The 16,132-nt window shown below is 35.1% G+C and overlaps 1 protein-coding gene across 1 annotated transcript in view; it reads left to right on the top strand.

Annotated features, from left to right (window-relative positions):
• LOC102767933 (protein unc-13 homolog C-like) overlaps window positions 1-16,132 on the top strand; it is a 175,548-nt gene that overhangs the window by 154,514 nt on the left and 4,902 nt on the right. Inside the window, exons 8-9 of the mRNA XM_006776608.1 lie at window positions 11,081-11,293; window positions 14,266-14,381. Of these exons, the coding sequence (XP_006776671.1) occupies window positions 11,081-11,293; window positions 14,266-14,381 (329 nt within the window). The remainder of the gene's footprint in view (window positions 1-11,080; window positions 11,294-14,265; window positions 14,382-16,132) is intronic.

Below are 16,132 nucleotides of genomic sequence, written 5' to 3'. Positions count from 1 at the left end.
ACCCAGGCAAGCCTCATGTTCAGTTTAAGCTGCCTGGCTGCCGGTCGCCATCTTGGCTGTCAGTTAATTTGCATATCTCGCTGATTAGCCATTGGGAAAGGTAGCCCAATTACCATGTTTCTCTTTTATTAGTATATATATATATATACACATATATACATACATATATATATAATTGAAACATATTTGTGGAAATATGGAAATTTAAAGTATACAACATATGGATTTGCTACATTTATATATTGCAATATGATTGACATTGTAGCTATAGATAGCACCTCTATTGCATCACATAGTTATTTATTTTAAGGTAGTAGGAATAAATAATATCTCGTCTCTTAGTAGGTTTGCTAATTATAATGCAGTACTGTTGTCTATTTTCGCTACACTGTGTGAAAATAGACAACAGTACTTATTTATTTACTAGTTGCAAGCTTGTACCTTAAATAGCATATCTCTTATCCCCCTACCCCCAGCTCCTGATAACCATTTTACTCATCTGTATGATTTTGAATTTTAGATTCCACATATGAGTGGAATCAGATAGTCCTGTTTTCTGATCTTCCTTTTCCTGTTTTCTCTTCCTTCATAGCAAAATAAACACTAAAGTATTTTGTAAACAAACACGTTTCTTGCCTTAATTTTGTAAACATTAATTATTAATACTAATATTGTATTAATATTTAATAACTAAAACAGCTATTAAAATAAGTTTATTTTGCACCATTAATATCTGGAGGAAATATTAGATATAAAAACAAAATGTAAAAGTTTCAGGTATTCTGATCTAAGTGTGGAGCTGGCAGGGGCAGGGAAATGGATGTACTCTATAAGGTCATTCTTGCCCCTTGGTTCTATGATCCACTACAAAGACTTGCTTTAGCCAACACTAGCTGCTCATGCATAAGTTCCTCTTCACTTTCATTTTTCAAAAGTGCTGCTAATAATAAAGTTTATTTTTTGTTCTTATTTTTAATGGTCTTTTATATAATTGATTTGTAAAATGGATATACAATGCCCAAATCCTACAAAGAAAAATCTCAATAAAACTTAAACAAAGTAAAATGTTAGGTACTGTCTCTTTAAAAAAATCCTAACTTCCATAATGAAATTGTCCTTGATAAATGCAGGTAGGAAAAGTTGCTGTGCATTGTCACTGGGTTTCAAACTTAGGGCTTGTCCGTTTCCTGTCATGGAATTCAAAGATAATAGTGTTGGGGATTTTGATTCAATAACAAATCAGACACCACTTTTGCAAGGGAAGTGGTTTACATAATTTATAATAAAGCACTGAGAGGAAGTGTGTATGTTGAGTATCTAATAGTATTTCCATTTGGTGGGTCAGAGTTTAAGGAATTAAGCTGAAACTAGAGAATCAAATTACTGTTTGAAAGACTGCTGCTGCTTTGCCTCAGGATGGCTCTTGCAGGTTTCTGGCTGATGATTTCTTAATCAGTGCCCTGCCCTCCAGCCTGAGTTAAAATGGAATTATTTACAATTATTAAATATTTTAAAATACAACTTTATTAATTGTAAAAGAAAAATACTAAAATATCAAAAATGTTACTAATTATACAACCTACATTTTTATATACACTCATAGCTATTTCAATGTGTGTGTGTGTGTGTGTGTGTGTGTGTGTGTATACATATTGAATCTGTCTTATTAATTTGCCTATTAACAAACCCTGGTCATTGAAATTATTACGGAATTTCACTTGCTATGCTTACAATATGTAGCTAGAATTTTACATATTCTAAAAAAATATAATTGTTTAAATTACTGACACTGTTACAGATGTCCCCTATTTTCTCTTTTTTCCCCCTTCCACTCAACCCCTACTTCAGCCCAGGCCTTCCCCACGCTATTGTCTGTGTCCATGGGTTATGTATACATGCATATATGTTCTTTGGTTAATCTCTTCCCGCCCCTTCCATGTCCCTCCCCACTGAGAGCTGTTATTCTGTTCTATGTATCCATGTCTCTGGACCCATTTTGTTCACCAGTTTATTTTGTTCATTAAATTCCACATATAATTAAGGTCATGTAATAGTCATACCCACGCTATTGTCTGTGTCCATGGGTTATGTATACATGCATATATGTTCTTTGGTTAATCTCTTCCCGCCCCTTCCATGTCCCTCCCCACTGAGAGCTGTTATTCTGTTCTATGTATCCATGTCTCTGGACCCATTTTGTTCACCGGTTTATTTTGTTCATTAAATTCCACATATAATTGAGGTCATGTAATATTCATATTTCTCTGCCTGGCTTATTTTTTTTAGCATAATACTCCTCAGATCCATCAATGCTGGCTCAAAGGTTAGGAGCTCCTTCTTTTCATAGCCACATAGTATCCCATTGTGTAAATGTATCACGGCTTTTTTATCCACTCCTCTACTCAAGAGCTGTTTCCAGATCTTGGCTATTGTTAATAATGCTACTATGAACCTAGGGGTGCATATGTCCTTTCCGATTAGTACTTGGGGATTCTTAGGATATATTCCCAGAAGTGGGATCGCTGGGTCAAGAGGCAGCTTCATTTTTTATTGTTTGAGGAACCTCCATACTGCTTTCCATAGTAGTTGCCCCATCTGCATTCCCACCAACAGTGCGGGGAGGCTCTCCTTTTTCCATATCCTCACCAGCACTCGTGGTTTGTTGATTTATTGGTGGTAGCCATTCTGGTAGGTGCAAGGTGATACCTCATTGTAGCTTTAATTTGCATTTCTCTGATGATTAGGGACCATGAACATTTTTTCATTTTCTATTTGTCATGTATGTTCTCTTTGGAGAAGTGTCTATTCTGCTTGTTTTTTAATTGGATTATTTGTCTTCCTGGTGTTGAGTTGTATGAGTTATTTGTATATTTTGGAAATGAACCCCTTATCAGAAGTATCATTGGCGAATATATTCTCCCATACAGTAGGTTCCCTTTTAATTTTGTTGATGATTTATTTTGCTGTGCAGAAGCTTTTTATTTTGATGTAGTCCCATTTGTTCATTTCGTCCTTGCCCTTGGAGATATATCAGTGAAAATACTGCGACTTAAGATGTCTGAGATTTTACTGCCTGTTTTCTTCCAGGATTTTTATCATTTTGTGACTTACATTTAAGTCTTTTATGTATTTAGAGTTTAATTTTCTGTATGGTATAAATTGGTGGTCTAGTTTCAGTTTTTTGCATGTATCTGGGCAATTTCCCCATCACCATTTATTGAAGAGGTAGGCATTTGGGCCATATCCAGGAAACTCTACTATAAAAATATTTGCAGTGAAACCATTTGTTAAGTTGGCATAAATAATTATTTTTACAAATTAGTTATTTGGATGGCTGCCCAAAAGAAATTGGACAAATAGTGATCGGCTCTGCAGAGATATGGTGCCTATGAATTAAAAACAAAACAGCGCACGGGCATGCGCCCCCCCCACCCCCCGCCACACACACACACAATAATCCTGAGTCCCAAAAGGCAAAATGTTTTCTCTTAACAATGAAAGAAATAAACAAAATGAGTCCTCTCTTTAAGAATGACAAATCATAAAGTTAGACATGAACCACTCTATTCAAAGGGAATTATTTTTAATGAAAGAAAAACTACAAAAGCAAATGGTTCTAGCAGTACTTATTTTACTTATTTTATTTATCAAGAGTGTGTACAATAAAATACCTCATTCTCTAGTAATAGAAAAGACAAATTCACTAACTGGAAAATTAAACCAAGAGTCATGATTAGCTAATAAATCAGCTTGAAAATGGTCTAGCAGATTAAGATTTAATGGGACTGTTTTTTCTCTCTGTTGTATGTGATAGATTTTTCTCTTGTGTGTGAAGAGATTTCTCTGGTTAAATTTTGTTTAGTACATGAGCCTATTGAAATGCAAACCTTTATATTTTCATAAAAGTCAAGGTCTGTGACATTCATGTTAAATATTTAAGGAAGAATACAAAACATGGCAAGGATAAAAAATAGTGCAACCATGCCTGCAAACGTGATATGACTGAGATGGGACATTCACTAAGTCAAAGCTGAAGAAGACAGAATGCAAGAAAAACGTCCACTGCCCTCAAAGGAAAGGATTGCATCAGAGAAGCAAACGGGTGAATCGTAAGGAGGCACACACTGGCAATATGCACTTGCATCCGCAAGCATTGCCTTCGCATTTTCCTTCTTGTAGCCATTTAACTTTGGAAGTTGCAAGGAGGTTGAATCAGTTTAAATAATGTTGCTGCCCCTTTTCACATCAGAGAACTGACAATGAAGGCCGCGCCTGCCTCTCTCATCGGCCCGTCTGGTTGGCAGGGGAGGAACAGAACATGCATGCTGGTGAAGGAAGAAGCTGGGTGGGAGGCAGGGAAATCTAGAGTAAAAATGAAGCTGTTCCAAGGTGTCCCGCAGGGTGTAAAATGCAGTTTGATCAGAGTGCCTTTTTTGTTGTTCTTGTGTAAATGATATTAATTATTGAAATGTACAATTTTTAACACGCAAAAAGTTTTAAAGCCTGAAAAATATAGTAACAGTTCATAAATTAAACACATTGTAGAATCACTTTATGTACTACTAAAAATTAACTTAGTCGGTCCTTCAAATTAGTTTCCCATTTGATTGCATTAGAATTTCACCCAGTTTCCCATTAAGCCACAATTGTGTCTTAGTCAAAAAGAGATTTATTTCATTCAACAAGAATTCCAGAAATAGGCATTTAAGGGCCATATCTTAACTCAATTATTTCATCGAAAAACAAAGCTTACTCTATCTTACTGTTTTAACATCCATGTAGGCTACTCTACATGCATGTTCCAGGGTAATAAAAAATAAAATAAAAGAAACAGGACCAGAAGAATTTTGCTTAGATCTCATTGGAAGAACTATATCAAGTGATCATCGGTAGTTGCAAGGAAGGCTGGGATATTGCATAAAAGTAGGAAAGGGAAAAGAGGGGTTGAAAGGTTATTGTATGAACAAACTTACAGTATTGCCACCTTCCACCTTTGACTAACTAAAATGTATATGCAAACTTTATACCTCTATAATTAAATCAAATTAATTTACCCCCTCACTTTCATGGCAGGTAATCCAAAATTATATCCAGTTACTGCATTTAGTTTTAAAGTCCAGAATCTATGGTAGTCTTTCTATCACTTCCATGTTTCGCTTTGTGATACTTGGACTTAAATTATAGACAAGGCATCTTCCTCCAATGATCCCATTGTATTATTATAGAGAGAGGAAGATAACAGGATAACACAACCATGTTAAAGTCTCATTCAGTAAGACGGAAAGTGGGAAATTCATGACTGTTGGTCTATCTGTCCTGCTGGATAGATAAAACTGCTGGACAGATACACTCAGGACTTCCTATCCTAGCAGCAGAAGTAGTTACTTGGCTAGCCAACATGGCAGGCCCTGGTACTTTTTTGGAGGGTAAATTTTTTATTATCCATTTTCCTCCAATTCCTTGGTTGTACCTCTTGGGAGAACATCCTTGCACAGTTTGGCAATGCTTACGCACTTTAAGCAGGTACCGTGTGAAGTGACAGTAAATGAGTGAGGGCTCTAAAAGTGATTGAAAGCAATTGACTGAAAGGCAGTACACACACACACACACACACACACACACAGACACACAAACACACACACTAACTATAAATTGGCACCATCCCAGGAAATCCAGGCATATGGTCTTCCTAACTGTGAAGATAATGTACTTGGACCCCACTTTCTATTGTTGTGACTCAAGAATTTAAACATTGCTTTAAGTGTGGTTATAGCCAAAGAAGAGGCACATTTGGGAACACTATTCCCTGGAAAATTTACCAGGCTTCCAGGAGGCACAGTTTGGCAATGCTTACGCACTTTAAGCAGATACTGTGTGAAGTGACAGTAAATGAATGAGGCTCTAAAATTGACTGAAAGGCAGTACACACACACACACACACACACACACACACACACACAAACACACACACTAACTATAAATTGGCACCATCCCAGGAAATCCAGGCATATGGTCTTCCTAACTGTGAAGATAATGTACTTGGACCCCACTTTCTATTGTTGTGACTCAAGAATTTAAACATTGCTTTAAGTATGGTTATAGCCAAAGAAGAGGCACATTTGGGATCACTAGTCCCTGGAAGATTTACCAGGCTTCCAGGAGATGGGCTTTAAGCCAATTTTAAGAGTAATCACATAAGCTGAGAAATGTTAACTCTTTGCCACTGGCTCCTCTGTTCTGACCAATTCCTCTCAATCTAATGGCTTCTGTCTCGAGCCCTACAATATAGTATGTCAGCATGAAATCACAACACCATTAATTGGATATTTGCCATCAATTTCTCCTTCATTGTCACTGAGAGACTTCCTAAAGGAAGATGTTTGAAAAGCTCAGAGGCAATAATTTTATCTCTTTTTTGAAGTTGCACTTGGAAACCTCTGCTTGTATAAGTGCATTTTTGTATCCAGAAGCAACTGGCTTTTCTCTACCCTGCAGGCTTCCAAATTATGATCTTCTCACTCAATTTACATGGCAGGACAGAGGTAGAGTGATCCCCCCTTGGCGTAGCTGTGCTCCCTTGTATCTCTACGAACAGATTGTCTAGCTGTACTTTGAGTGCCCCTCTACTGTAGTATATTTTTGAAAGCAGAGAGGTTTAATAAGCATACGCCAACAGTCTGGATTTTATTTCTACCATTCATACTAAGAAAAAAGCTTCAGTTGGCATAATGTTGGAATTCCAAGGTATAGCAGGCAACATTTTGACTAACTTTTCTGCCATTGCATTTTTAAGTGCATTGGTTTTTCAGCCTGAGGTAATTAAATCTTTACTGTCTTCCCATATCCTCTCAACAGTCAGTTCCTCATTTTAAGTTCTGTTATTGCAACTCCCTTAATTCTTTTAAAATTACTGTTAGTCAGTATCCTTAGTTTCAAATAACAGAGTTTGCTCTAGTTATCCTATGTAGAAAAATATTATTTCATAATCTTTTAGGTTGTTCGAGAATTTTTGGAGAGGTCAGAGTACCAGCCTCTGAAGCTACTATGCAGAAACAATGTCCAATTATATCATAGGGTTTCTTTGAAGAAAACACCACTGCCACCACTGATCAATACTTTTGCCACTGAGAACTAAATACCAGACACTCTACATCAAAGTACTAAACCTTCCACTACTGTTGTTGGCAAAAGAGCAAAACCCAGAATACTGCCTCACTTTGCTAAATTTTGAGTTCAGATCTTACTTGAATGCAGGTGAAATACGTTGACCATAGCTGCAAAGGAATCTAGAAACATGAGTTTATCCAGCTTAATTATTGAAAGGATGAAGGATAGAGACAAATGAAAGGAGAATGTTTAGAGATATCAGGCATCTCCACCACACTATCTTAGACTAAATCTCCGATTTTATACCCACTGAAAAATCCTCACTAATTTTCAGTACCTGTATTAGAAACATCAGTCCCACTGCTGTCTTTACTCTGAAGAGATCAAAATATAAGTTTCTGACCATTTAAACTTCAAATTATTTTTAATATTCTTCAAAAATAGCTCTTGAGAAAACATAATGAAGTAGGAACTAGTACGTCTTAATGAGACGTCTTAATGAGAAACAAGTGGAACCAGTGTTATTAGTGAATGACGTTAACAATTGGCGAGTCTGGGTGTGGTACAAGGAAGAAGTCTCTGTACTCTCCTTGTAAATTTTCTGTAAATCTAAAAGTATTCTAAATGTTAAGTTTTACTTAATTAAAAATGATAATAAAATAGAATCAATTAGAAATGCAGAGAGATTGAAATTCCCTTTGGCAAAAGCACAAATACATTTTTAGGGGAAGATTATTAATTATTTATATTTTTCCTGAATCAATTTCATATGTGTATTATTTTGACCTTAAAAAAAGGAAGAGTTTGGTTGATTAAATTATATAACCTCTCCATAAGCCTCCATTGTGCCTAGCACATTTGTAGATGTTCAATAAATAACTGCTTAGTGGGTGATAGAATAAATAGATGGATATATGGATGAGGATACAGTGAACTTTTGATATTTTGATATCAGAATAAAAACAAAAAAATCCAAACCAAATTAATGCAGAAACTTAATGGAAAAATAAGTGGGCATTTGGAAGGTGTACTTGTCCCTGGTACAAAAATAAGCTATTTCTCATAGACACTTGGAAAGAAAGATAGTACTATCTCTGTCCCCTCTTGCTATATAACATACATACATAATGAATTATACACAGAGAGGAGAGTTGATTTTATATATATATATATATATATATTTGTTATTACTATTTTATACAGTTTACTGTTTGTGTATTTATTTAGCTAAAATTACTTACCTGGCGCTCACCGCCACTGTTTCTGGGCTGGGCTGGGTTGTGCGCCACATTTTGCACTAGGGGGTCTCGGCAGAGTCAGCTGCGATTTGGTGGGCTGTCACTCCAGAGTGGTGGCGGTCCCTGTGTCCCACTTGCAGGAAGCTGAGTGTTGCTTTGTGGACACCAGGTCCGTGGTGCCGTTTCTCTGTAAATGACTAGTGCATGTCATGGCAGCTCCTGCATCAAGTGTCTGCCCCCCTGGTGGTCATTGCACGTCATAGCTACCGGTCTGACAGACACTTAGCATATTAGCCTTTTATATATATAGATACCGTTCCAGCAGGTGTGAGGTGATACCTCATTGTGGATTTAATTTGCATTTTTCTGATGATTAGTGATGTTGAGCATCTTTTCATATATCTATTGGCCATCTGTATGCACTCTTTGGAGAAGTGTCTACGCAGGTCTTCTGCCCATTCTTTTAATTAGATCATTTGTTTTTTTGGTGTTGAGTTATGTAAGTTCCTTATAAATTATGGAAGTTAGCCCCTTATCAGTTGTATCATTGGCAAATATGTTCTCCCATTCAGTGGATTATCTTTTCATTTTGTTGATGGTTTCCTTTGCTGTGCAAAAACTTTTTAGTTTGATGTAGTCCCATTTGTTTATTTTTTCTTTTGTTTCCCTTGCCCAAGGAGATATATCAGAAAAAAAATATTGCTATGAGAAATATTTGAGGTTTCACTGTATATGTTTTTTTAAGGATTTTTAGGGTTTCAAGTCTAACTTTTAAGTCCTTAATCTATTTTTAGTTTATACTTGTATTTGGTGTAAGAAGATTGTCTACTTCATTTTTTGCATGTATCTGTCCAATATTCCCAACACCATTTATTGAATAGACTATCTTTATCCATTGTATGTTTTTTGCCTCATTTCTCAACTATTAGTTGACTATACCGATGTGTGTTTATTTCCGGGCTCTCTATTCTGTTCCATTGACCTAACATGTATTTAAGCATGTAAAGGTAGTCACAATTAACTATAGGTTAGTAGACAACATACTTTCATCTGTAAGTAGAATTAGCATGACTGTGATAATCTCAAGTGCACCTGATGCAAATATTTTGATTCAAATATTTTGAGTGGTTTTGACATTGGTAATGTAATTTCTCAAAATCGAAAACAACTCTTGGTAAAGGTCTGAATAATAACAAGTACTTACTAGTGATTTTATGTACTAGTTGTTTGCCAGAAAATTTTAATATCAGGTAAAACATACAAAAGAGTTGGTGTTTTTATATATAAAGAGTTAAGTTCCAAACTGAGGTTGGCTTTGCATTTTCATCAATGCCTTTGGGTCACTTTAAATCATGTGAACTGTCTGTTAGATGGTAGGGTGTCTTAATCCCTTATCTAGTCCATTGAATGACAAGAGTGCCCTTCAAGGTTTGTTGAAGAGACCAAAATGTCCCAGAAATTGGAAGAATGTTCTGTGTTGAAAACTCTTACATTAAGTAGAAATAGGGTGCTACAGTTTTGCACATTGACATGTCAGTATGTCAGACCTCAAATCTCATTCTTGTGTATGCTATATTATTTTGCCTCATAGGTTAATGGGAGAGAGAGTATACTGTCAGAAGTTGTTAAACAATTTATGTACCATGAGCCCACTGGCAAGCTGGTGAAGACTATAAACACTTTTTTTTTCAAAATTCATTTTTAGATTCATAAGATAAAATACATAGAATTAAAATCAAACAAATTATGTTGATTTAGCTTTAGTACAGTAAAGATGGTTATAAACAATAGTTTAAATTCTATAACACATGTAATGTTATATGTAAATAACTGTGGCTTTAATGGTGAGAAATATCTCACAGATACTGATAATACTGCTGTGGTCTGGTGCCTACATTCATAATTGAAGGAAAAGAAAGATGATGTTGTTTTATTAATTTTTAAATCCAACTTCAGTGATGCTCAGAATTCAGCCAATAACCCCCAGCTAAAGACCCCTGTGCTAAAGTGAATGCATGTACAGAGTAAATTGGGATTCAGGGTTGATCATCCAAACTGGCTCCAAAAGCTATAGAAAAAGTTATAAAGAGCAGGTGACTAGTTGATTCTTAAAGAATGACTAGTTAGCAGCAGAAAAGCGTAAGGAACAGTATATACAAAGGCCACAGTATTAAGAAAGACTGTAATATGTATGGCCAATATTAAGTAGGTTGTATCAGCAAGATAGAGAGAAAGAATCCTGGAAATGATGAATGAACTAGAATGTGCAGCTTATTGTTAAAAACAAAAGGATGTTGTTATAAGTCTACTTGATTTAACAATATATTGTATACTTACTGGGATATTTAGTTTACCAAGTGGATTGTGTGATGTCTGCTTTTACAACACCCATTGCAATAAAATTAGTTTTATATTTACGATGCAGAATTTTTTAGCATAAATATTTTGTTGTAGACAACTGTTGTGAATAAGAAATAAGTCAAAATACCCCAAACAAATATGTCTGACCCAAATTTAATTATATCTAGTTTAGTTAAAGGAAATATATGGGATGGCATAGGATTTTTCTCTGCTTGACATTATTTAACTAATACAACTTTCTTCAATATCTCCGATACCTACAATATACCATGGATTGAATGGGTCAGTGGTAAGTATAATTTATTATGTAGTATATTATGCCTTCCTGGATTATACAGACTTAAAATAAGTTGCTAACATCAAATGCCATTTAGAGCGGTTATCAGTGGTTGTTAACTTACCCACATTTATTTTCAGTGAGTGCCATAACTCCACAGATCGAATCAAAGTCAGAGTGTGGGATGAAGATGATGATATCAAATCCAGAGTCAAGCAACATTTCAAAAAGGAATCAGATGATTTTCTGGGACAAACAATTGTCGAAGTGAGGACCCTGAGTGGAGAAATGGATGTCTGGTACAACTTAGGTGAGTATCTGATAAAAAGTTAAATAAATTTCCAGAATATCTGTGGCATATATTCTATTCCCATATAGACAAAAATGACCAATGCCTTTCTAGAAAATTCTGTTGGACTTTATGTGATCTAGTTTCATTAGAAACAAAATGGGATAATTATTTATTCAACTTCGGTATTATAGGAAGACATTGGTAAGTTTGAGATGAAAAGAGGAAAGTCAACGAATCAACTAGATGTATTTTAGAAGAAAAATATTAGCCCATTCTTTACTTTTAAATCAGAAAAATGTAGCTCCAAAAACCTTTGCCAAATGTAATAAAAACTGATAATCAACTTATGACTTGATACTGTTTGAGTTATTTCCATTTGGTCCCTTAATGAATTTTGCAAATAAAGGAAATGTGTATTTTAGATATTTTTCAAATGGTGATATAAATGCCATCTTTAGCTGACAAAGCCAAGTACATCAGTGAACTTATGCTTACTCTAATAATGACAATATTGAGAATATGTTTAATTGGCATGGCTGTTAAATGAAATTTTATTATGCAAACACTTTAATTAAATAAAGATAACTTTTAATTTTACTTTTATTATAATTGAATAATAGTCTAGGATCTTCAGTGCTGGCTTAAGAGTAGTAAAAAAATATGGATCACCTCAGTTTCTGTAAAGGACATGTTCCAAAATTTCTTCATCATGTCATCTTAAATGTTTTAATTAAATTATTAAGGGCTGGTGGTGAATCAAAGAAGGGGTTACACAGTTCCAAGATTACAAAGAGTTTCCATTTAAGATATCAATATATTTTAGCAAATTGAAGAGTGCTTCTGGGTTTTTAAAAATGTGCATACTTCAAGTAATATAACATTTGACAAATAGAGAGATAAGGTCATAGAATTAATAAAACTTTAAATTATACAATAATTTAAAGAAGGAACTATATATAAGTTATCTGAACACAAAATTCAAACTACACTCAGAATTAATGATCAAAAAAACTATTTTAAAGAAGTCTTCCTGAAAGAGAATTGGTGCATCCACATTACAGGCATAAAATTTTTACCTCAGTTATAATCATCATTTTCCCACATCTTATTTATACTATAAAATAGCTTTATATATGAAAATAGAGATGTTAGGCCAGGCTAAACTTCAGGCCATTAACTCTGTGCAATACTCACAAATTGAGTTTTAATTAAAGAGGTTTGCCTATTCTTGGACATTTTCCTGTAATAAATAAGCATGTCCTTGAATTGAGGCAGTTAGAATTCAGAACAGAAATTCCTCAAATTGTTTTTTGACAAAAGATACATGGGCATATTATTTGCCAAGGAATTTGAATGTGCTGTTAGTAAAGTCAGCTACCCAGCTCTCATGCTAAAAAGGCCCTTCCAGCTATGGAGAGGAAAACATGATATTACACAGCACGGAAGGCTTTTTCTGCTTATCCTCAGTTTGTACTTCTTGCCCTCTTTCCTGGTTTATAAATTTTTAAATTCGGAGGGATGGAGGACAAGTTTTAGCTTTGTGTAAAATCCTTCAGTGGTTCAATCCACATAATCACCATATTTCCATTCGTTGTATGGCGTTCTTCCTTCCTGATCACTTAGAATTCATTCCACCAGGCTGAAGAGAACTTGGCCAAAACCTGGGCATCCAAACAGAACCCGTACCCCTTGAATGCATTGGAATGATGACAGTTATAGGACCAGTGGTGTTTCCCTGGCACTATGCAAAGAGCTCTGTGACAAAAAAAAGAAAAAGCAAGCCCTGGGAGTTGAATTTCTCTTGGCCCCAGCAGAGAACTTTCTTAATTTTATTTTAGTATTTGTTGAGACTCAACCATCTCTCAGCCAGTAAGAGAAACGCTCATGATTCTGACATTCCTGAGGGAAGAATCTTCACAACACAGTGACTATTAAATATTAACAATAAAAAGTCAGCAGATATCTCATAAGAAAAAAAAGATTTCATAATTTAAATTTATCTTATGGCTAAAAATAGTTATACTTAGAAAGAGGGCCAATCACCACCATTTTGTGGCACTCTCCCTCCTGACACGTCATTCGTGCAATGAATGGGTCAGCTTGCCTCTCTGTTTCATCTGTGAAGTGGGTGACAAACGTAGGTCCCCTACCTCCATTCACACTGTAGGAAATTTATGACTGTGCTTTTATTTCTCTCAAAGCTACTGATTAGTATTGAACATATGTGTGTGCTTACATACACATTACTTGACTGAATTAACTACATATTGATTTCATTCAAGTAAACAGTTGATCCAAAACTCCTGAGCAAACACAGGCGGTAGACTATAGGACTTGATGAATCACTAACAAAGAAAACAATAATTCTTCTTTGGTTAGCCAGAGCTTTGACTCATCTTTCCAATCACAGTAAGAAAGAGTAGAAGATTTTAGATAAATTACTTTCCTGGTTAATTTTATGTTTAAGTTATATTGCTTTTAATTGGCCAAATAATTTAATTTTAGTGGATATTCTACCAGGGGTGGGCAAACTTTTTGACTCGAGGGCCACAATGGGTTCTTAAACTGGACCAGAGGGCTGGAACAAAAGCATGGATAGAGTGTTTGTGTGAACTAATATAAATTCAAAGTAAACATCATTACATAAAAGGGTACGGTCTTTTTTTTCAATAGTTTTATTCATTTCAAACGGGCCGGATCCGGCCCACGGGCCGTAGTTTGCCCACAACTGTAACCAGCACCCAGACATTTATCTCAGAATGGCAAGGTCTTCTGATTAAGCTTTTCTATATGAAGTATCTATAATGTAGTTTGACAATATCAGTGACACAATAGGCACATTATTTTAAGTTGTATTCAGCAGAATCCTTATGGTGGGATAATCAAGCCTGACCTAGAAGAATGGCGTTTAGCAATGTAAGCCTCTCCGAACTTGTATGCGACATATGGGATTATCACAAATGACTGACCAATTCCTTTTGTTTTGTCAGAGAAACGGACAGATAAGTCTGCTGTATCTGGGGCCATTCGATTGAAAATCAATGTGGAAATAAAAGGAGAGGAGAAGGTTGCTCCATATCATATACAATATACATGTTTACATGAGGTAAGAAACTGGAATTGTATTACTAAAAATCCTAGAAAAGAAATTGGTCTGGATTGTGAATCATACAATAAAAGTTTTGGTTTAAAATATATGATTGAGTTAGCTTTGTGGAGTTATTTCTGGAGTTCTTACTCTATACTCTAGCAGTAAGGATGCAGGTGGGTGTCCTCTAATGGGAGTTTAGAACAAGCACATGTGATGGGTATGAATAAACAAGGCAATGAGATAAAAAACTAATAGACCAAATGAAATTACCATTCTTGCAAGAACAAAGAGTGTTAAAAAGCACTTATTGCATAAGTAAGTCATGGTGAATATTTTGGGAGCATAAAAGATATAGTAGTACTCCAGTAATGAAGAGAGGATCTAATTAATGAATGTTTTTTGAGAACTCTGAGTTAGTGTTTAGATTTTATTGAAGGTTTAATTAATAATACTGTTTACAACTAGAAATATAAAATGCTGATGTTGTACCAAAGGATTTGGGAGCCAGTGTAATAAGCAATAATTTTTTCTTCCTTTTTCTGAGTACAACAAAGGGCTTCATACATATTGGACCCTCTGCGTTTTATCTACCCTTTCCACAAACATATCTGGGTATGAGAGTGTCAGAATGTAGTTACCCACTCATAGTAGTAGACAATATACCCACCCAAAAGGTAGGGCCTGGCTGGGTTACAGAGAAGTAAAGACCACCCTGTGTGATTCTAACAGGCAGACTCACCAGTTCCTTTTTGTGTCTCGGTGTAGATACACCAATAATCTCGGGCTTCTATTGGATGCTTTGCATCGGAGAGCTTAGTTAGAGGTGTTACCAAAACCATTCTCTGATACAAATGACACTTGTCCTGTATATATAAAAAAAAAGATACCAGGAGAAATTGAGGAATGTACTTTTCTCTATATCCAAAGAGATAAAGAGAAAGTAGCCTAAGATGAAAAACAAGCTGAGAGAATCTTCACATATTTTTTTTTCTAAATATCTATAAATATTTATGTGCAATTATTTGCACCTCCATTTACTAAAGAAGTAATGAGGAACAGTATTAAATCTTTTATATATTAAACAGTAATTACATATAGGACATAGGCTTAATTTTCTGACTACTATCCATTCAGTGTTATCATTCCTTAAAGAAAAGTGGTTACGTTTTCAGACCAATAAAAAAAAAAATCCTGGAACTGGCAAAATGGGAGCCTTAAGAAGTGGGCAGAGAAGATTTGGATCAGGGGGACAGCATTATGCTTTGCTCTTTGGAGACTTACCTGCTGGTAAAAGAATAATAACAACAAACAAACAAAAAAACACAAAAAAACAAAAACAAAAAAACACCTAAAATCCAAAAAGGACTCCTTCAGGCTACATCTATGCAGCAGTTTCTAAACTTGTTAGAAACAGAAGGAATTCTATGTAGTGAGATTTCCTATGATAGAATTCTCAAACATGCATTTCAACCTGAGTTCATTGCCCTGATTCTGTAATATTTTGCAGCAAAAGCCCTTTAGTATCATTTACATACCTAGATTCTGTATTAACACAGCCAAAATCAGATTATTCAACCAGGGCTCTAAAATTTACTCAGAGCCCATGAGTGCAAAGTATGTTCTAGCATTTAGAAATCTTTGCATGTAAAACCTTTTACTTTCTTCTAAAACAATTGGGTACATATGAAACATTTTAATTATTGATCCTGTATAGACCCAGGGAGAAATATAATCAGAATTTGCATAAATATGATGTTAGAATTAAG

The sequence above is a fragment of the Myotis davidii genome, unplaced genomic scaffold, assembly GCF_000327345.1.
Source record: "Myotis davidii unplaced genomic scaffold, ASM32734v1 scaffold929, whole genome shotgun sequence".
In the NCBI taxonomy this organism is placed as follows: domain Eukaryota; kingdom Metazoa; phylum Chordata; class Mammalia; order Chiroptera; family Vespertilionidae; genus Myotis; species Myotis davidii.
Note: the sequence above shows the minus strand (reverse complement) of the source record. Positions and strands in the feature narration are given on the sequence as shown.